Consider the following 23,432-nt stretch of genomic DNA (forward strand, 5'->3'; position numbering starts at 1 on the left):
GATATATTTAATAGAATCATCTTTTAACTTCTATATGTGTATGTGTGTATGTTAAATTATATTACTAAGATCTTTTATTACTGGAAGAAATAGTTATCTTGGTCTTTACTTAAAGTCTTCATCTTTTTACTGTATAAAAGAACTTTTCCCAGGTCGCTATGACAAATGTTAGTGTAAAAATTGACACTATTACCTACTACCATTACCATCTGACTTTGAATCTAGTCACTCTGCTTGAAATTTCTATGTCCACAAATAACAGCAGTGGTAATTATATCTAGCTTACTAATGAGAGACTACTGTCTGTATTTTCTAGGTGAGGAAAATGAAGCTCAGTGGTCTAGTTAACATATCCAAGTTCACACACTCAGCAAGTGAAAGAATCAGATCCTAATATTCTGGATGTGTAAGATGAAAACTCATTTTCATATTAGCATTAAGTTTTGAGAGGCTCAAGCAAAGTCAGGGAACACGCACTGTAGGCTGTGGGGTGGATGAATGGAGGGCTGAATATAAATACATAAATTTATACACTTAGAGAAAGCACATAAATTATAATAAATAAATAAATTTTTATATAATATATAAATTTATATATTAAAATTATTTTATATAATAAATATATAAATTTATGTATTTATAAATACATAAATTTACACACTTAGAGAAAGCACATAAATTCCCTGAGTCTCATTTTCATCTATGAAATGGTGCTGATTACCCCTACATGACCAAAGCCCTGTGCGGTTAAATGAGATGCTTTATTTACACTTCAATTTGGCTTTATTTACTTACTTATTTTTGTTTATGTAGTTTTAAAACAACACTAGAAGAATTTGTTCTCTATTTTTAATTGCTTTATATAAGATGCATGTTTTATATAAAAATCCTATTATCTATAAGTAAGTCTCTTCCTTTCTATTATACAGTCAGTATAAATTTTGAAATTATTTTATTAAAGTGACAGGCTCTCATCAGAGTACTTAATATAAGATGAATCTTTGGTTGTCTCATTTTTATTTTTATTGAAAGACTCTATGTAGTGTAATGTATAACCTGATTAGAATTCTAGCATAAACAATTTTTAATGCAAACCAGATTAAAAATCTTATTTAACCGATTATTAATGAGATAACCTAAAAGATTTACAACTAGCTCTGGTATAAACACTTAGATCTTAAAATCATACTATCTAGGGCTGGGGATGTGGCTCAAGCGGTAGCACGCTCGCCTGGCATGCGTGCGGCCCGGGGTTCGATCCTTAGCACCACATACAAACAAAGATGTTGTGTCCGCCGAAAACTAAAAAATAAATATTGAAATTCTCTCTCCCTCTCTCTTTAAAAAAATAATACTATCCAAGTAAAGAGACAATATGATATATATTCAAAACTTTTCTTTGTTTTGTAAATATTTCACATAGGATTCTTTAAAATAAGAAAACAAGGGTCTGTAGCTTAGCGGCAGAGTGCTTGACTAGCATGCGTGAGGCACTGGGTTCAATCCTCAGCATCACATAAAAATAAACAAATAAAATAAAGGTATTCTGTTCGTCTACAACTACAAAAAAAATTTTAAAATAAGAAAACAATAACTGAATGCTTATTTGATGTGTCCTTTAGATTAAATGGCATTGTCTCCTTTTATTATACAATGGCTTTAGGAGGTATAAATTATTTTAATAACATTTTTACACATTAGGAAGTTAAGTTTTCATTGTCTGAGGTCACAAGCAATTAAGTGACAGCAGGGTATTAAATTCGAAAGACTGTACTCATCTTCCTACTTTGGTTAGAGCCCAGAGGTATGTCTCTAAGGTCACATACTGTTGCAATGGGAATGAGAGGCTTAATTAGGAGGTCTTGATTTTCATTTTAAGTTGTTAACACATGGAGGGGCTTGAGGGTTTTATGATGGTGGAGGACCATGGTGGATTTTCATGCTGATAAGTAATCTAGATCAGTGGGTGAATGAGTGGGAGTGGGACACGGTTCTCCAGAACACACAGTGGAGGAATAAACTTTGGCAGTGTATAGAAAGGGAAGACAGAGAAAGTCTGTGGAAATGCATTAGAGATACAATTTTTAGATACTGTGACTGACTGGATGCAGGTAGGGGACATAAAATATAGGGGTAATGACTATTTTTATTTGAGTTTGAAATACTCAAATCCAACAAGTGTACAGGTATTTGAACAGAAGTCCAACTTGGAAGTGCAACTGTTGGCATCTCTATATAGAAGGGGCCATTGAAATCTTAGCATGGAGAGGGGGAATAAATACCAAGGAATTGCTTGAAGACTCCATGGTTCTTATGGATTTTAGGAATTGCCTTTTCCTACTGTACCTCAAGTTACCATTTTGGTAATTTGAATAATCCAGGCTCTTGCTAATCGCTCCACATTTGCACTTCTGGTCTTCTACAACACACTCTTACCTCTTCTTTATGTGGTTGGCTCCTTCTCTTTGCAAGGACTTACTTGCCAACTCATTGAAAAACAACTGCCCTTGTCTCTGATCCACATTGTTACTTCCAGAGCACTTGTTATAATTTGCACTTGATTTACTTGGAATTGTGTTTCGTGTCAACCATTGAGAGGCAAGAGTAAGGCTGGAACCATGGTTTGTCTTCCTCAGAGATGAATCACCATCAACTAGGAAGTACTGGGTATAAAGAAGGCACTCACAGTTTTTGAATGAATGAATGACTGAATAAATAATAAAATGTGGATTTTGATTTTGAGGGATACTAACATGATCCAAATCTGTCATTTTCTTTACCTCCACATGATCCTTTTGCCCTAGCTAATTCCAAGGTGACTCCCTGAACATTCTATCCTCTTCACATTCTGTGAAATATTAACTAGATTCTCTGATCTGGACTTGTGACCCATTTCTGTCTCTCAAAATTGCTTTCCCAGCACTTGTAACATGTGACAAAAAAACTGTTACATGCCTGTTTTCCTTCGCCATTAGAAGAGCCATGAAGTTAGATAGCGCTATGTTCTGGAGCCCTCCTAAAATTCATATGTTGAAATTCTAATCTTCAATGGAATAGAATTTTGAAGTAGGGCTTTTGAGAGGTGACAAGGTCATGAGGGTGGAACACTCATAAGTGGTATGAGTGCCTGTTGCAGTCTGGCTGCAGCAAAATAACCGGGGGGTGACGAGGAACTTGTGTAGATTGATACAGCAGGAGTGGGAGTCGTTTATTGTAGGACCGGAGGGGTATTTATACATTCCACACAGCTTATCTTAATTAACATAAAATAGATACAGCAGTCAACCAATAAGGAATCTCCACACTTAATGGCTCACTGGTGTTACTTCACAAACCAATCCCTCTGGCAAAATGCCAGGTGCCATCTTGACTTGTTTACAAACTCCAACAAGTGCCCTTGTAAATAGGCCCCCAGGAGTTTATTAATACCTTCTACCATGGAGGACACAATGAGAAGAAGCCATCTATGAACCAGAAAGCTGGCCCTCAACAGATATTTTATCTGCCAGTGCATGAATCTTGGACTTCCTCAGCCTCCAGAACAGTGACAAAAATGTTCTGTTGTTTATAAGGCACCCAGTTTATAATATTTTGTTACCGCAGCCCAAACAGACTAAGGCTGGAAGCATTCATACTCTCAACTCTAGTTGAGTGCTTGGTACACAGTAGTTATTTGACCATCATTTGTTGAATAAATCATGGCTGAATGAACAACAGGGGAAAGGCTGGCAGTGTATTAAACATAACCAAGGACATCTAGAAACATACCCAATTAGCATTGTGACTTGGAACAGGTTACTTAGACTGTATAACCATGTCCTCACTCATTTGGGAAATGGTAGTACCTAAGTTTGCTCCCTCTGAAGGATGCATTTGGGCACAGTAGAACTGAATTTGATAGGGAGGGAAACACTGAAGAGCTATTCTTTACCACCCTTATTAGATTTGAACTGGCCTTATACATACATTTGGACGGATTCATTGTAGAACTAACCGAAACCTGTTGACTTAAGGTTGCATTAGTAAAAGAGGCAACAAAAGAGCATGTCTGAAATACTTTATAAAATTTTATTTTATATTATTCAATCATACAGATTTCTATATCTTGCATTTGCCATAAAAATATGCCACAGATTGTTACTTTCTGATTTACTACTTATACATTCATATTAAAATGTGCTATAAAGGAGAGAAAGTGAATTTATGTAATGCTACTTATTGATTATGAAAATAGAGAAATAGAAAAATATTATTTATTAATATCAGAAAATATAAATTTCTTTTTTATTCTATGGCTTGAAATTAAACATAAATGGTAAAATAGAAAGTAGTCAAACTAGTTATGCACATTATCAATACTATATTTTTCATTCTTGAATAATGAAGCACATGACTCAGCTGTGTGTAGTTTGGGCTTTGTTTGAACATTAATTGCTATAATCATAAAGGTTACTATTAAAAGCAGATAGAGCAGATCTGTGCACAGTAAAAGAGTGGCATTAACCAGAGAGCCATCGTAACATCTTATTTCATTAGGAACATAGTTTAAATATTTAAAGGAGAATGTCATGTGGTCCACTGGTGAGCAGTTTGGACACCTGTCTCAGGCATGAGTGGTAAATATTCTCACTTTTGGCACCTAGCACCCCAAAGAAGCTATGAGAGCAAGGGGGCCTTCATAAAGTTCTATTAACTCTCTTTTAGACTTTCTTTTCCTGCCATGCTAAATAATTATTTGACTTTCTTCATTTGCACTCTATGGTACTAATTACATTTTCTGAGAAGCAGTATTAAAAATGAAAGGTAATTTTTAATTACAAAAATGTTTCATCAGAAACATTTTCTTGTATGTTAAAGTGTGTTTTGTTCCAGAATACTTAATTTCTCTTACAATTAGAAATCAAAGATGGAGCACAGCACAGGGCTATTTTGGAAATTATCACAGTAATTGCCATGAAAAAGTTAATTTTTCACAATAGACAACTGACAGTGAACATCCAATTAACTGCTACACAGTTATTTAATAGCTATCCTCAGAAAAGAATTATTCTATTTTATGATCATTAATTGGTCACTGGAATAAGACATTTTTTTAATATAGAAATTTAGTTAGAAGTTGTATATATATTTTAATTGGGAAAGAAGTGAATGCAATGATTACAATTTTAAAAGATAAGCATATGTAGGTGACATTGAAGTTCACAGCAACTGTTTTGCAAATCGCCTTAACACACAGGCTTCACAGCTAAGGGTAAGCCTCTCTGTGGTTCATAAGGTGTTGTCCTGGAAACCATTTTGATGCAGTCGATAATAGGGCAGACACTGAGACAGAGAGTGCAGCCTGTACACTTGTCAGTAATCGTGGGCAGGTGGGTTTCCGGATCAAACTGTATAGCCTATAAACAGAAATAAAGACTATTAATGCTACTGCCACCAGAGTCAGGAATGCCCCCATCTTATCATCAACATTTTTCTCCACTGCAATGGAGCTATACTCAGAGAAAGCAGGGCCAGCACCACCGTAGTGCAACTATAGCAACAGCTGAACTGACAGAGGAGGAAAAAAGAGAGAAACAAAATCCTTTTAAATTAGAAACAGAATGTTCAAAATTCCTTAGAGGTATTTTCCTTCTCTGTGTGAGGGAATATTTCATAACACAGTAATTCTCTAGTTTTCTTTGTTCTGAGCAGAGCTCAGGTCTTGCTCATCTAACCAGGACAGGGTATCTTTCACCTGAGGATGTTGGGGGTGTTTTCACACATTCTCCTTTTCCTCCTTACATTTTCCTTCTTGACAGTGCAAGGTGTTACTGTCACGTGGGGTCAAGAATGTGCCTGTTTGGATTTCAAATCATGCATGTAGTTTTTATAAGAAAACAGTTTTTTAAAAAAATCTAGCTTTGTGATTTGAGAATTTTCAAGCTACTTCTAGGCATTGTCCCCCATGAAGGGGACAAATCATTGAATGGAGAGCCAGGATAACTGGTGTCCCACCCTGACCCTGACAGTCCTCAGTTACAAGAACTAGGGCTAGGGCTCAAGCTCAGAAAACTGCTTGGGATTTCTAGAAATTGGATAACTTCTTTTTTTTTTCCTTTTTCTTTCAATCTAGGATAAACAATAAAAATACCCAATGTGAAATGAGGCTTGAGAGTTTTTGTAGATTATGATGATTTCCCTGTTGGAAACCATTTCAACAGTGGGAACAATCTGGGAGTCCTCTGGGGAAGACATAGTCCAGGAAGGACTGTGTGGGGACAGGTGGCTGGGGCAGAGGGGAATTAGGGACCTGATGTGCAGTCTCACTTGCAGAACAAATTCAGTGTTCACTCAGTCTGTGTACTAATTTGGAGTGACTAGGTAGGGGCTGAGGGTAATTATGTGGGACAGTAAGTATCCCTGCAACCACTTACCCCTGAGGCCAGGTCTGCAAATCTTATATTTTCAAATAATTTTGTGATTGTGATTTTTCTCCCTGTCTCATGTTTGTGTTATAATCCAATTTAAGACACATAGTCATCTCTTGATATTGGGGATTGATTTCCAGGGCACCCTGTGAATACCAAAATCTGTGGCTTTTCAAGTCCCTTATATAAAGTGGCATAATATTTGCATATAACCTACACTTATCCCTCCCATTTCTATACCACTGTAGTACCTAATACAATGTAAATGCTATGTACCTCATTATTGCTGTATTCTGTAGGTAATATTGGGGAGGAAAAAAGTTTATACAGGTTTTAACACATATGCAATTTTTTCCCTGAATACTTTTGATATGAGGCTTGTTGAGTCATGGATGTGGAGCCTGTGGCTATGGAGAGTCAACTGCAATATTTTGTTGTTCCTTAAAAAGTTCACACTCAAATGATATTACATGTAACCATATTTTCCCCCTATTTCCATTGTAAATCATGATATTGTTAATATGCAATTGGTTTGATTTATATTTGAATCATAACTATAGCTATAACAAATCATAAGATAATTTGACCACATAAATTGTTGTTATACTTTGTAAAACACTTCAGATTACTGATTAGGTAGGTAAAATTGATTTTTCTACCTTATGTACCTTATGCATGTATTTTATAAGCAGCAAATCAATGATAAAAATGATAAAACTTATGCTAGAAAACTTGCAAAAATACAAAATTTCAGATTCAACTGAAGTTTTAATTTATATTCAACTTTACATTCAACTAAAAGTTTAAATTTTCTATTTTTTAATCTTTTGAGAGAAAAGAGTCAAAGAAGCACTTTCTAAATTTTTCTAACATATAATTGTGATCTTTTTTTCATTAATAGGAGACTTATTACTAAAGTTGCTTAAGACTAGAATTCCAGGGTAGTATTATATGCTAAGATTTAAGGTATTACAACCATGATGCTATCTATGATAGTTCTAGGACTTTACTTTTTGAAGATGGGGCATTTTATTATTTATCTAGAAAATTCCACTCATCATTTCTTAAAAATCATTTTATTTTATTTCTATATATCTTTTAAAAATTAATAAAAATAATTCAAAGTTTTTACCAATTTTAGTAGGTTAGTAGTTTTGAACAAATTTTAAAATTTGCTTTCTCCAAAATCCATATATTAAAAACATTCTTTCACTTTCACAATAAGTCAGGCCCTTGAAGGAAAAACTTACATTTAAAGCTATTGTCATTATAATTTTTATTCATTTCTAAAATTCAATTAGTTCAAGATCATAATTGTGTCATGCTCTGTCAAAAACAGAAGTTTATAAATGCATAGGAGATAAATGAAGACATAAATCAAAAGTTAAGGAGACGTTCATAGGACATGTTTTCAAGAGGACAACCCACCCCAAAGAAGCTGAATACCCAGTTGAATATCCAGTTTCTCTCTCTCTCTCTCTCTCTCTCTCTCTTTCTTTCTTTTTAACTACAGTAGGCTCTTTGCTGAGGAACAAGGACCCGAGAAGGAACCATGGCTCCCCTGATGTGGTAAAGATTACATTCTGTGTACTGTACCAGGTACAAAGAATTCCTGGGACCAACCTTCACAACTGGTGGTTGAAAGTGCTTTTCCTTTGTTACTGTAGTATAAATGCTGTCAGTATTGAGTGGAAGAGAATTATCTTTAGGCAGAAGGAATCAAGCCCTTTCAGGGTAATGGCAATGAATGGAGGTTCTTCTGCCTTCTCTTAGTATCAAAACATAGACTTTACTCATGTCCATCATTTTCTGTGAGTTTCTTTTCAGCTGGATTTCTCCATCCAATTTTATGGATGATAAAATGATATTAAAAATAATACTGTGCACTAAAGAGTGGCATAGTTAGTATAAGTTATTATTTTTCTTAAAAAAAAAGAACTATGCTACAAGGCTGAAAAGACAGAAAGATGTGCCTTTGCAGAGGAGCAGTACTTGGCACATCTGGTTTGTCCTGCACACTTACCAACAGAAGAAACTTTCTCCCTGACCTTAGCCCCTACTTCCTTATAAACAAGAAAAATAAAAAATAAAAAAATACAGCAAAAGAAACATGCTTCATAGCATCTTATTCCAGCAGGATTCTTACCTGGTAGCCAGAGTCATTACAGGTCATGTAGCATTTACCACAGTTGATACACATTTCTTCATCGATCATAGCCACAACCTGCTCTGTGATACTCAGTTCACCGTATGCTCCAAGGTACTGCAGTGCTCTTCCAATTACCTCCTAAAAGACAGACAACGGATTACTCAGTGCTTGTTTTAAAACATATCCATGAAATGACTATATCAGTCCAAATTTTCATGTTTTTATATAATGTATTGCAAAAATACAAAACTTCAGATTCAATTGAAGTTTTAATTTTACATTCAACCTTACATTCAACTAAAGCTTAAATTTTCTATTTTTTAATCTTTAAAAAAATAGATTGCAATAAGAGACTTTAGGTATTACAGTGCTTAGATGAGGACTCCATAATTGTGGCTTACATATTTCTGAAAGATAGGCAATATGCATGTCAACTTTAGAAATAAAAGACAATTAACTACATTCAGTAAGTTTTCTACTGGATAACCTAAAACAGAATTTCAGAAAGCAGGAAGGGGAAATGATACATTTTTCATGTTGTTGGTGCTTGCTTTTTCTCAGATTTGGATGTTGAAAGTAATAAGAGATGTTAAAAGGTAATATACTTATACTAGAAAATTTTAGATTGCTAGGAATGCAAGGAATAAAAGTCCAAATTCTATATATTTATATCACTGTAACTGAATGCTAGATTTTCATTTAGAAAAAATTGCTTTGAGAGCACACTCACCTGTCGTGTTAGAAGAATATATTGCATTATTTAAAAATTATAATGTATGCTAATTCATTAGATTGATCCAATAGTTAAATTAAATGCTCTTTTACTTTAAAGAACTGAAATTTCTTCATTCACTGCTGAAGATCTTTCATGCAGTTACACATTGCTTTGTTCTCCATATTAATTGGAAGTATGCTTAATATGTGAAGCACAGAGGATGTTTCATCAACAATAAGAAACACTTTGTTTCACAAAACAAAACAGAATAATGTAACAATGTTTGTCAAATTAGTATGCTGTCAAGATTTTTCTGCTTTTGTGTTTTAACTTTTAAAATAAGACTCTTTTGTTTGAATTCAAGGTCCATGTTGAAGGAGGTTTGACTCTCACTTAATGCCATCGTTCTATATTCTCTTTGGTATTTTATTTTCTGCACTTCTTTTTGTGACCTTGGTTACCCTTCTTTACTTTATTTTCTACTTGAGCTCTAAATGACAATATGCTCATTACCATGAGCTTTCGAACTGAGACTAAGTTTACATTATTTATACAGTTCATTTGTGTACTCTCGAGTTGTAAGATGATAGAAAAATTTTCAATACTGTCTTGCCTACTTTCTTTTCAATGTGTTGAAGTTGCCATTTCAACTATACTGCAGTCTGTTTGTAGGTGGGCGCTTGAGGTCCAAGACAATATGGCCATTCTGAATCACTCTCACAAGCTCAAGGTCCACATTTGTCAGCTACATGATGAGCCTTCTCTCTCAACACTGGTAGTGCAAATTCACCACTAACTGAACCTATCATTAGGAACTTAAAACTAGATCTTCCTACAGATTTCCTCGTTTTTGAACACCATTAGGAATTTTCTAGTCATGCAGAAGCTTAGAATTTCAATTATATTTTACTCAAATGTCTCCCTTCTAATATCTCCTTTGTTGTCACACCCTTGGAGTTCAGGATCTACCATACCTTTCGCATTCTCTGTCTCTTCACATCTTTAAACATTACTCATTAACTTCCAATCATTTCTAATGGGGTTGTAAGAATCTACCTGGTAAGTGTCCTCCTCATATTCTTCCTTTCTCACTCCTCCCTATGCAATGCTGCCATCTTAATCATGGTTGCAAAGGTACACACTAAATTTCTCACTACCTTGCTCAAGCATTTGCTGAATTAAGTCCAGACTTACCAGGCTGGCATTTTAAGATTCCTACCAAGTTGTCTTTTTCTGTGTAGTTTCTCTCTTCCAAACACCATTTACTTTAGCTACACTGTATGCATCTGGGGAACATCTGACTCATCTAATTTTATGTGTAATCCTCTATGCAAAATACCTTTTCTTCTTATCTCCTCTTTGAAAAATCCCATATGTATTGCAAACTATTGTGGTTTAGATATGAAGTATCCCCCCAAAGCTCATGTGGGAGACAATGCAAGAATGTTAAGAAGTGAACTGATTAGTTTATGAAAGTTGTGACTCCATTAGTGGATTAATCCACTAATGGATTAACTGGGGATAGCTGTAGGGAGTTAGCATGTGGCTGAAGGAAATCAGTCACTAGACATGACTTTGGGGTTTATATTTTGTCCTGGTGAGTAGAGCTCTCTTTGTTTCCTGGTTGCCATGTCGTGAGCTATCATACCCTTCTGCCATGTTCTACCTCACCTTGGGCCTAGAGCTCTGGAGTCAGCTAACTGTGGACTGAAACAATGAGAAAAAATAAACGTTTCTTCCTCCAGGTTGTCCCTGTGGGTCATTTCATCACAGTGATGAAAACCTGACTAACACAGAAATTTCCTCAGTTGTGACTATTTCATGAGAGGTTTCTCAATTCTTCCTTCTCTTTTCCTAACTAAATGTTAAAATGTGATCTTTCTCCCTCTCCTTCTTTCTCTTCTCTCATATTCCCTTTCCATTCCTTCTTCTTCCTCTCCCTTCCCCATCACCTACCTACCTTCCTTTTTCCTTTGCTCTCTCTGTCTCAACCTCTCTCCCACCCTTCCTTCATTTCCTCTCTCTTTTTTTTTCTAACATTCAATGAGATTGTATGTTTTAGTGAAGCTCATGATAATAGAGCACTTTTGAATCTTTACTGTTTTTCAGGCCAGTGCCATAATTTCTAAACATTTTCTCAGTTAAAGTTCATGAATTTTATGGAGAGTGAGGTGACTGTGATTTAAGATATAAAATTAAGTAAATGATAAAGCAGGGATTCACACCAGTGCTGCCTGACTTCAAATACCATGATCATAAGCATTCCCATAGGTAACACGTTTGTTATTCTCCATTTAGTGAGTGTTCATGTTATAGATTTTCCAAGGCTAGCTTCCTGGGTTGCAATCTTTTAGTGGGCTTTAGTTTTGTATTAAGTGATGTATCTTGCTTTTGTAGAGCATTGAAATGTAATGGGTACTCAAATATTGAAATAAATTTATCTTTTGTATATCTATGGGCTAAACAGAGAGTAGGTACATAGGTGGGGTAGTAGTTATTTTATTGAACATTTATATTTATATGAGATTTTCACATACAAAAGAGGCAAGGAATCTGAACATGTTTAATATTTTCTAAAAATATTTTAAGATAGCCAATGTATGAGGTTACTATCACTATTTAAAGCGATATTTAAAAGACTATTTACCTGTTATAGAAAATATTTTTTTCGATCAAGTAAATAAATCAATGAAAACAGTTGTTTTACTCAATCAGATCATGATGACTGAAATCACCACTAAATATTCAAAAGATGATTTATCAGGAAACTCCTGGATAGTCATCAAGCTTTAGAGATTTTTCAAAATAAACAATATAGATACCTATGAGATCTCATTGTAGGAAGCAAGTCCATATTCTGTGCATATTAAATATGCCTTTTATTCTGTATTAGATATTTGCTGCTGTAATTTAAGAACAGCATTGTTTAATGTGAAACCAAATGATACAAGGTCTTTAGGGCCTTTAGAAGTTCTTAGCACATGGTATCAAAAAAATCATTCTTGTTTATTATAGTTCTTTAAGAAAATGTTATTTATTTATTTAAATCTGAAAGTGGATAAAAACTATTTTAAATCATTTTTGAAAGGGGTATGAAAGAAAAAAATATCATTTTGTATGGCTGAAAATGTGGACATTTGTTGAAATCCCAAAGCCTCCCAGTATACTGCCAGCTTATGAATACCCTTGAGTACACGTCTTGGAATTTGGAGATTACAGAAAGATGCATATAATCAGGAAAGCACACATGGCTAGTAGGGTCCCTCTTGGATACACATCTGCAGAGATTAGGGAGCCTACACTCATTATTCCATAGAGGGTGTGAAGACATAAAGGTTGTGCAGTCTGTTATAGCTGTTCCTGATTAGTGGGACTGTTTATGTGTGGATATGTACGAAGAGAAAGTGATGCTAAATACTTGAAATTAAAGATGTGTTATTTGAATACAGGTGTTCATAGAGTTAGCATTATAAAGGAGAATGGATTTCCAGAATCTTCTCTATAAATTAATTCTTTGTTCAAGATATTTAAATGATTTTTTAACTATTAATCAGTCAGTACATCTGCTTGACATAAAGTTTAGGACCAAAGAGTGAAGAACTAGAGGGACTTGACCCCATTCCTGATGTTTCTGGCTTTCTCCATTAGGATTTATATAAATGTATTCATTTTTGACCTTTCTGAAAACACAGTTGAAGTATTTTTAAAGGCATGTTAACTGTTCTATTTCAAATCTTCCCATTTGATTAGCATACTTTCTATAATTCCCATAAACATGTGCTCTTCGAAGGCCAGAACCAAGGACAGCATACTGTGGGCAAATGCTGTAACTTCTAACCTAAAGAGACCCACTGTTTAAATTATTTGGGTGTTTAGCTGGATGGTGGCCCACACCTTTATTCAGAGGCTGAGAAGGAAGAATCACAAGATCAGGGCCAGCCTGAGCAACTTGGTGAGACACTTGTCTCAAAAAAATAAAATATTTAAACCAGCAAAAAGTAAACTATTTCTTGTTTAATTACATAACCATTTCTTTACCTTTACCACTATAAGTGTCACATGTTCTTATCTTTTTTACCATGTTTGCTCTTTGCCAAATAAACCTATCCAAATAGGAAATAAGACAATTTACTTATCTTACTGAATTTACTCTCACAGAATTTATGCTGATTCTTCATAACTTCTTCCTTTATTAATGCTCTTAAGGCAAAAGTTTAATGATCTTTGTAGAATTCTTTTGGGATTAAATCTCAAGCTCCCTGATCTACTCCTATATTTTCTCCACTCCATCATCCCTCCCACATCCACCTTGGACTTTTTAAAAATCCTGGAGCAACATTTATTTTTCAGCAGCGTGGTACCGTAATCACATACACAAGGACTTTCAAAAACACAGCCTGCAGCTCCTTCTTGATATCCCACCTCATGCCTTTCAGTGGGGAGGCAGGGAAGAGGCTGCACACTTAGAAAGGAGAGGCTGACTCTGCCTTCAGAACGCTGGTAACTGGGGATTCAGTTGAAAACACTGAGATGAGAGGACAGAGGCAGACTATGATCCAGAAAATAAGGTAGAAGCTTGACCAAGAAATAGGACAGAAGCACATAAATGTGGGGAGAGAGGGTGGCGTGGGCGGGAGCATTAGTGAGAGAGAAGTTTCAGTGCAGATCCTGGCCTTGACCCTGACATTCTTTCTATGTGGGGTGGGCTCAAGCTTCAAAATAGCAGGCTCTGGCAGGATGCTTTGGGTTTAAATTGATTTAATGAAGCTAAGTGTATTTTTATGATATCTGTGTCTATCTTTGGCTCTAACTCTCAAATACGCTTTCCTGGCCCTTTTCAGTTCAAAGAACATTTTGTACAAGGATGCTGAGGAAGATAATAGGATTGGAAAAGTCCTTCTCTCTCATTGTAATTTAACAATATAGCATCTGTTCTAAGTAGTGGGTGCATTTTTTGTCTTAATAGACAAAAATAAAATTCCTATTTTTCCTCATATTTCCTCCAAACTCAATTCACTTGACGCTTTAGCACTTCTGTCCCATCCTCGAATCTCAAGGCCATGATTTTGAATTCATGCTTGGTAATGTGATATCATTGTTTTTTTTTTTTTTTTTGCATAACCATTGAGTACTGAGTTATCTAAATATTTTATGTTTTTTCTTACTCTTTGGGCAACAGTGAGGATGTCATCAAATTTTAATGGTCATCTTCTCTTTTATCTGGATCCATCTTCAGGTTAGAGTTGTTGACTGTGGGCTTATGAACTTTCAGCCTTGAAGTTCCAGAAACTAGATTTTCTACATGAGGGACACTTGTCCACATAAGTGCAGATTTCCCTTCCTTGGTCTTATAAACTTTAAGATAACATGGGATGGTTACTTTCCTTCCAAATTCCTTTTTCTACCATTTCCCCTAGATTCTTCTAAGGAGCCAGCAATCAGTCAGTGCAGCCAGTGTCCTCATCTCTCTCATGAAATTAAATTTCCAGAAAAAAAAAGGCTATTCAATAATTTTTTCAGATGTTCTGCTTTCAGTGGAGTGGAATTCTCATCTGAAGTCTATAAAGGCTTATGTGGCTCTTCTATCTTGCCTGTCCATATTAACCATCTGTTTATGAGGTCTCTGATGATAGTCTCAGGACAACATTTCTGTTTTTCTTTCATTTCACTTTCCTGCAGCTGCTTCCTCCATACTTCACTCCTGGGTTTATGTAGTTCCATGTCTGCGTTCATCTTTTTGACGTACACCTCCCTGCCCCGCCCCCTTCCATGAGACCTACTTATAATAAGAAACATACACCTTTCCCTTGCCATATTCTAGTGAAGAATCACATCTCAACACATCCTCCAAAGATTTAAGAGATCATTTTGACCAAATTCTGTTATGTTTTTAAAGTTCAGTTTGGTAAATTGTCATCTGCTATTGGTTGGAATACAGACAACTGAGAATATGAAAGCTGCCCCCAGCACATTTTTCTAGTATCTTCTGAAAATTGCTGGGCGAGTCTTCCACTATTTTTCTTTCCACGCCATCCCCTTTTATGCTCCATAGTATCTAATATGGTCTTACAGTTTGATCTGAGTACTTTCCTCCTTCCTTTCACAATTCAATTGAAATAATAAAGCACTCGATCAGGCTGACTGGTCTCCTGCCAACACTGTCCTGCCCGTCTTATGAGATGCAGTCCATCTCTTAGGAGGAGCAGCAGGAAGAAGAGATGAAAACATCACTAGTGCCCCTAAACCATTCATTTTCCTACCCAGAAATTTGAAGACGTTGGAGATACATCCTTGGCTTCATAAAGAGATTGAGAATTCATTCTCATATATATCAACAGAAGTGGGAAGCATTCGAGGGACTTTATAAGTCTTGGCAGACTCTCAAGTCTGTGTTATATGCTGCCTGGGAAGAAAGCACGTTTCTTATTTAGCTGGGCCAAATGTGCTCACTGTCGCTTCAGCTGTCTTAGGAGGGGACGCTGGTCCTTCCTGAGGGAGGCACTCCTTGCTTTCTTTTCTCTAGCACAGGTGCACCTGTGGGATATGTCCTCGGTAGAAGGAACCTTTATCCTCATTGCAGGAGGCTAGTCCCAGTTTTCTTTTGTCTTATATTCCCCCTGCAGCCTTCCAACACTGGTTCTTCTATCTTCTCCTTCTTCAGAATCTTTTTCCTTCTGTTTCCTTTACAGACTCAGTAGCTTCAGAACACAGTAACAAGAATGACACACACTATGTCATTATGAAATGGAAACCAAGAAATGAAGGAGAGAAGGAGGAAACTACCTGGATGCCAGGCTGTGCCCTGGGCCTCCATCATTCCCTGGATAAGATTGAAGGCCCCTGAGGCCAGTTTTCTGCTTCCAGGGAACAAGGAGAAGCAGAACGGCACAGTGCAAGGACCTTGGTTCTCAAGGATCCTAGTTATCATGTGGCTTTGGGAATAAGCTCCCTTGATATTCCAGCTGGAATTATTAGTGGTTTCCTGGTTTGCACCCTTGCTCTTTTATACTGTGTTAAGGCCGATCAAGTTAACTGAGTCACATTCTTTATTATCACTTCTCTGCTCTGTCTGTTCTCTGAATTCCTGTGAACAAAAGAATAAGATTGCCACTTTGACACCACTGCCTCCTTGATCCACAGATTGTGCATGGATTTAAGGTCTCGTGGCTGCAAGTTATTACAAGAATGTTTGAACACATGATTTGCAAACATGTTGATTTGATTGAAATGCCACCCACCCCCTCACCGGCCACCACCACCACGTGAAAGACAGGATAGGATAGTGCTTAAAATGGTCCAGGTTCTAGAGTTAGACTCAGAAGCAAATCTTGTCTTTGATATCTTCCTAGCTGTGTGACCTTGGGCAAGTTATTTAATCTCTCTGTTTGTCAATTGCTTAATCAGTAAAATAGAAATAAAACAAGTATCTCATAGGGTTATTGTAAGGCTTACATAAGCTAATTTACAAGCACATAGCAGTGCTTGAAACCTCATAAGAACTCAATAAATATTAGCTTTTATTATTAATTCTCTGCTTAATTAACACTAATTTATTAAACTCCATTTTAAATATCACCATCTCTGTGAAGCTTTCCACAATTACCCGAGGCAGAACTAATCCCTTTCACTCCTGTGTTTTCCCAGAGCATTTTGTACATATTTGATTGAACTGTAAATAATTTTTAACATGTGTCTTTCTCCCTTGCTAGACTATGTGCTCCATCAGGATAGATTCCTTTCTTTTTAAAATTCATGCTGTATTTCTAGTTTCTAGCACCATTCCTGGGTTGCAGGGAGTGCATAATAAATAAATGTTAGTGGTACATCTCCACGGTGATCACAAAAATCCCTGAGCTTGGACCATGCCTGGTGTACCTTTGGGCTCTCCCACCGTCCACAGTCCTCAGCATCCCACTGGCCACATAACCAATACTCAATAAATACTCGCTGATATTGAAATTGCCTGCCTCTGAGGCAATAGACCATTAAATCATATTTGAGGCATTTGAAAGCAAAATAGAACAAAAGGTAAGCTCTATTGAGCATGGCTGGCTTAAAAATATCATCACTTTTATAACCGGGGAAGATGGGGTAGCTTAGAAACTTGAACATGTGGCTCCAAAGCTTGTTCAGACAAGAGAAGAGGGGCTTAGTGAACTTCCTGGGCTACTGGGGCTGTCTCTGTAGCAGGTGGGGAATAATAGACTGTGGTGGCTGAGAGGGAAAACAGCCTTATGTGGAGCTTCAACCAGAAAAACCCAGTATGGAGGAGGGAAGAAAGAAGCAAGCAGATGGGTGGATGGAGAAAGCATTAAACATGAACAGAAGCATCCCAGGCCCTCTAGGAGAAGGCAGGAGGAAACACTGTGGGGAGAACACAAGAGGGATCCTGAAGCCCCAGGAGGAAATACGTGTGGTGCCTGGGTGTCTGCTGGGAAAAATAACAATGGGGAGACAAGAAGCAAGGTCTGAGACACAAGCAGAAAGAAAGACCCTTGCAGGAGTGTGGCTGTTAATTTCAATGGGACCTGAACAACCCCACGGTCACATCATCCAGATGGGTCTGTAGTAACGGGTGAAGGGCAGGGGACTTGTACAAACAGGACAAGAAGCATGGCTGCTTCCATTTGAACAGAACTGCCCTGTACACGGTGCTTCCACACACTCCCTTTCATATAAAACAATGCCGTCCAGGCCTCTGACATTATCTCCCACTTATTCGCCTTCCTGCCAATCTCTTGCCTGGATTGTCACAATAGCCTTCTCACTGGTCTCCCTGCTTCTGTCCTTGCCTGTCTTGGCTCTTGTACCCACACTGCAGCTGGAGAGATCCCTTGCAAAAATGAGGCATCCTTTACATTCTCTGTTTCAAAAAGCCTGGATGGTGTCCTGCTAAGGGCTTTCCTGTTTCATATGTTCACATTTTCTGTTCCATCTGCATTTGGACGATCTTCCCCAGATGTCCACTTCGTCCATCCCCTACTTTACCAGGTGTGGACTTAAGTGCCCTTGAAGCAGGCAAGGGCTCCTGACCAGCCTCTCTAGGGATTTCTGTTTTCCTAATCCTGCTGATTTTCACTCCAACACTTGTCACCATCTGGCATATTGTGTGTTCACTTTCTTATTTATCACTGTCTGTTCCTGACTACTGAAATGCAAGCCCCACACAGCAAGGGTGTTGCTCACTGCTGGATTGCCAGTACCAGTGACTGTGCTGGAACTCAGTGGTGGGCTCGATGAAGCTATAGTGAGAAGTGGGAATCTCCCTAACTGCACGAGGGACAACGATATGAAACACAATACGTCCTTGGTAGAAAAGCTGGTGCTTTCTGACCCTGTGGACCAGGTCCTCCTTCTTAAGACTTTCTTTTCTTTCTTCTCCTTTTTTTTTTAACTCTATGCCATCATCTGGTTACACTTCTATGATCATTTTTTTTTCTTATTTCTTCCCCAGACATCATTATCTCCTCATAGAGGATTAGGCTAAGTGACAAATAAGATAATATATGCGAAGATTCTCTCTCGTGACTGGCACACAGTAGGCTGTTGAAATGTCAGTTCGTTCTCCTTGTGTCTTCCAGCATACACCCACAACTTTCTTTTGAGTTTGTCAATTTCAATATCCACAAATCTAAAATTTTTATCCCCCACCAAAAAACTCTATTAAACTCAAAGGCACGAAGAACAAAACCCTGAGGTATTATGTTTTCTTTATCTCAGTGGAACCATAAGGAATCTAGTCCTGATAATCCTCTTAGTCTTAACTAAGTTAGTCCCTCTTCCTTCAATATGAATCCAAAATCTTGGGGGAAGAATGAATAAGACTTTCAATTTCATCTGCCTCTACCACCATGTGCTCACCAAATGCAATACCATACCGCAATTTCCAACTTGGTTGACCTCCAGAGCCACATGTATTCCCATCATTCTTGAGTCCATTTTAATGGACAGAATGAAAACACATGGTCACTTAACTTGCAATCCCCTGTAACCTGTCCCTTCCTACGTTATAACTAAGACAAAGAAACAACTATTTAGGACTTATTAGGTGCAAGCTAAAAGCACTTCAAACATTGTCTGATTTGTAACCCTATGAGGCAGATCTTTTATTATCTCCATTTCACAGATGAGGTAACTGAGCTCTACTAAATGACAATGCCATAGTTTGAACACAGGCAGTGAGACCGAGTAGTCCTGGGCTTGATTTAGGAAACTCTTTACCATAAATGTAATCTGCTAAAACCTTACAAACTTCTCTTTGTATTTTAATGAAGAAAATAGTTTCTTAAGACTTTTTTCCTGATCACTTTCTTTAAATATGAGTATTTCACAGATAAAATAAATCCAAATTAGTTTAGTCCCTCTTTGCTATGCTTTGAATGTGTCCCTCAAATGTTGTTCACGTGCTGGGAATTTAGCTCCTTAAATTAAAATTAAATTTAACTCCTTAATTGAACACATTTTGATGTTAATGTCATTTGGAGGTGGGCCCTTCAGGGGGTAATTAGGACTAGGTGAGGTCATAAGAGTGGGCTCCCTGACAGCCTTAATATCTTTATAAGAAGGCAAAGAGAGACCCAAGCCAGCAGGCTTGCTGACTTTCCATGTGATGCCTCCACCATGTTAGGATGCAAGAAGAAGGCCCTCACCAGATGCAGAGCAGATGTTGGTGCCAAGCTCTTGAACTTCACAGCCTCCAGCACAGTAAGCCAAAAACTTCTAGTATTTATAAATGACCTGGCCTCAGATATTTTGTTACAGCAACAGAAAACACATTAAAAACACACCACTTATGCCAAATGGCTTAAGGTTATGTCTGGACTCCATTCCTGTTCTAGTCGTCAGGATACAGTATCTTTAATCTCCCCTTCTGGCAGCTGAAGCTGTTGTCTGCTGGCATATAAACACCCACAAGCCTAGATTATTGTCATATATACAAACCAAACTTTCTGATTCTCTTTCCTCTTCTCATCATTGTCTTCTGGTCTTTCTCAAGTTAAGAAAGTATTCCACACACGGTCATTACTTCTCAGCCTCTCTTAAATCTTCAGTTTACCACCTACCTCCTAGTTCTCCTTTTCACTATTTTACTGAAGCTGCTTTCTAAGCCAGAGTAAGCTAAAATATAATGGGTCTAAAGGTTACGCTAAGGAGTTTATCTTAAGACCTTGGCTATGACAGGAAAAAATTTAAGTAATGTAAAACAACCAGAACTTCATTTAAAAGTAAATGCTTTATAAATATTGGAGGAAGGGTGGTCTAGAAGACCATCGATGATCCAAGTCTTAAGCACAGAAAGACATGCAAGCTGGGGAACTCTTGCATCATCATTATAGTAAAACTTGAGAAGAGTCACAGAGGAAGATCCACAGAGAGAAGGAAGTGGAGGGATGGACACAGACCCCAGCACCATGGGCTCCCTCATCCTCTCCTCTCCCAACCTGCTTCTCCTGCTGTCCCAGGAGGCTACAGGGTGTGTCTCTTCTCCTCAGGGTCCACCTCCTCCTGCCTTGTCTATCTAGTCAATATGAAGAAGAAAACAGACTTCTAGAACATATTTTAAAGGGAAGAGTCTCACAGTACCAGAAGCACTTTTGTGTTTTTCAAGTGTTAGAGTAGTTAGGTCTTGGTTGAAAATACCATAGTGTGTTTTAGCCCAGGATTCTGGATTTCATTGAAAAGTTTTATTTGTAAAGTTTTAATTGATCTATTTATTATTGAACAAAGAATTAATAGTAGCATAAAACTTTTTTAATAGAAATTTACTATTCTTATTAGAACTTTTATCTAATTGATTTTTGATTCACCCTTGAAAAATTTAAGCAAATTTTTAGAAACTGAAAATTTTTTAAAAATCACAGCAAATGATGCAAAAAAAAAAAAATAAAGCAAGTGATGCAAATTATTACACTTTTTTGTCATTAAATCAAAATTTGAGAGGTGAAAGGGGTCACTTTAAAATGAAACTACTGAAGTCCTGGAATCTTATCTATGTATTTGGGGAAAAATTAACTTATAACCATTAATTAATACCTTAGAGCAATAAATTAGAGATTAATTAAGTGGTCAAATATAAATGTTAAAATTTTGAAAGAAATAGGGTAAATATTTATTCAATATTATTGTAGAAAAGGCTATACTCAGCAAATCAATGAAGAATGAAAAAAGATAAGATTCTACTGGAAATTATTATAAAATTTATAAAATTAAGGCTTATTTGCACAGATATAAAATTACCATGATACAAATTATGAGACAAATGATAATCTTAGAAAATATATTTGAAACATTTTACAAAGTGCTGTGATTTTTAAAAATACAAAAAGTCCATAAAATTTTATAAGATAAATATTTCAACAGAAAATTGTTCAAAGCACAAAAGAAAAAATGATCAAAATATACATAAAAGTATGTCAAGCTACCAGTATGTAGATATTCAAAATTCTAAAAAAATATATTTTGACCTTTATATTAGTTAATAATAAGTTTATTGCTAATGAAATATCCCTTACATATTTGAAATGAATGTAAATTTGCACACCCTTCCTGGAAATAATTTGAGGATATCTTATAAAAAGCCCTAATATTACTACTTATAATTATGATAATATAATTTATTATTATATCATAATATACATAATATAATGATATTATAATTTATTATATTATAATATTATGATTACTTTTAAGAAAACAATCATAAGTCTACAAAAATTTCTGTAGAATGATAGTTATAATAGTATTTTTTGTATCAATTCTGGAAACAATCCACATGTCCCACAATGGTTATTTAAAAATTAACAATAATATATTGATTTATGAAATAAAGTTATGTAAAAAGAGAAGCAATATATACCTGTGATTTTTATGTTAAATAGTTAAGAGTAGGAGAATCAATATTGTTTGTTTTAAAACATTACACTTAGGTATAGGAAAAAGATTAGAAGTTTATAAATCTAAATTTTAATTGTGGTTAAGTTTAGATGGATGATGGTGATTTTATATTAATCTTTATGCTTCTAATACGAAAACAAAAGCAAATAAATGACTGAAAGGAGGAAAGGAAAGAGATTTCCTGTTCAATGGTTTAATTTTACAAGTCTCTTGTTAGATAACCAGTTCAAATCAAGTGACTAGTAGTGTAACTGCCACAAAATCCACTTGTCCCAATTCTCACTAGTGTTCTTCCTCTAAAACACAGGCCATCCTCCACTCTACACAAAGGTTTATAGAAAGCAAGATGAAGGGAGCATTTGTTATAGTAAATTTAATTCCTCATTTTCTAAGAAGTTAACTGCACTTACAAAAAATCGAAAATGTCCCACCCCAGAAAACTCCAGCATGGTTGGCTGCTCTTGTGTTTTCTGACAAGGCACACCATCTGTCCGGAACTGGCAACAGGTGGGATGGATATGGACACTCGGGAGAGGGCCAAGGTCATAGAACACGCACCGAGCACAGGAAACCTGCCACAGCTGCCACTTCATTTGCGGGCACGATGTGGTCCTAGGCACTGTAGCATGGTGTTCACCATGTCCTGAGGCCCGTGTGGCACGTGACACCAAGGATACTTCACCCAAGTAACCTCTAAGTTGAGACAGCCCAGGAGAAGAAGGTGAACCTGAACCATATCTAAGAAGAATCTCTCTCTCTCCTTGACACTTTAAAACAGCTTCATTTGCTTTCCTGACTTCTCATTTTTTAAAAAATTTCTTCTGTGTTTGGCTTTGGGTTTTTTTTGGGAGGTGGGGCGGGAAGGATATGATCTATCAGCTTTCATTCAACCACAGGAGGTTTTCTGTTTGTTCTGTTTCTGTTTTACTTCTGGGTTATCAACAGATTCCTTTAAGTGTGAGGGGAATGGAAAAGGTCAAAAATTGTTAATAGTCAATTAGTACTTCTTTTATTTCAAACATAAATAATATCTTCCTTTTGAAATACCTATACAAGAAGAAAGTGTTCCTAAATGTGGAAATCTTACATACATTTCACTCAAATAAAATAAGAAGAGTGACAGCTGTGAGAATTTCCACCAAACCCCAAGTCCTGCAGCATGTGATGGCCTGTAGTATGTGGTCTTCTGTTCTCATTGTTCTGTTCGTCCTTTTCGTAGTACACAACTAACAGGAACAGCTCAAGAGACTTGTAGGGGTGATTATAC

General features: G+C 36.4%; 1 protein-coding gene across 1 annotated transcript in view; it reads right to left on the reverse strand.

The window, feature by feature from the left end:
- Nucleotides 1–4,054: 4,054 nt before the first annotated feature.
- Nucleotides 4,055–23,432, reverse strand: part of Dpyd (dihydropyrimidine dehydrogenase) — a 778,600-nt gene continuing 759,222 nt past the window's right edge. Inside the window, exons 22-23 of the mRNA XM_078026796.1 lie at nt 8,554–8,694; nt 4,055–5,396 (exon numbers count right to left, since the gene is read on the reverse strand). Coding sequence (XP_077882922.1) covers nt 5,226–5,396; nt 8,554–8,694 — 312 coding nt within the window. The 3' untranslated portion in view covers nt 4,055–5,225. The remainder of the gene's footprint in view (nt 5,397–8,553; nt 8,695–23,432) is intronic.

The sequence above is a fragment of the Ictidomys tridecemlineatus genome, chromosome 11 (genome assembly GCF_052094955.1).
Source record: "Ictidomys tridecemlineatus isolate mIctTri1 chromosome 11, mIctTri1.hap1, whole genome shotgun sequence".
Classification (NCBI taxonomy): Eukaryota; Metazoa; Chordata; class Mammalia; order Rodentia; family Sciuridae; genus Ictidomys; species Ictidomys tridecemlineatus.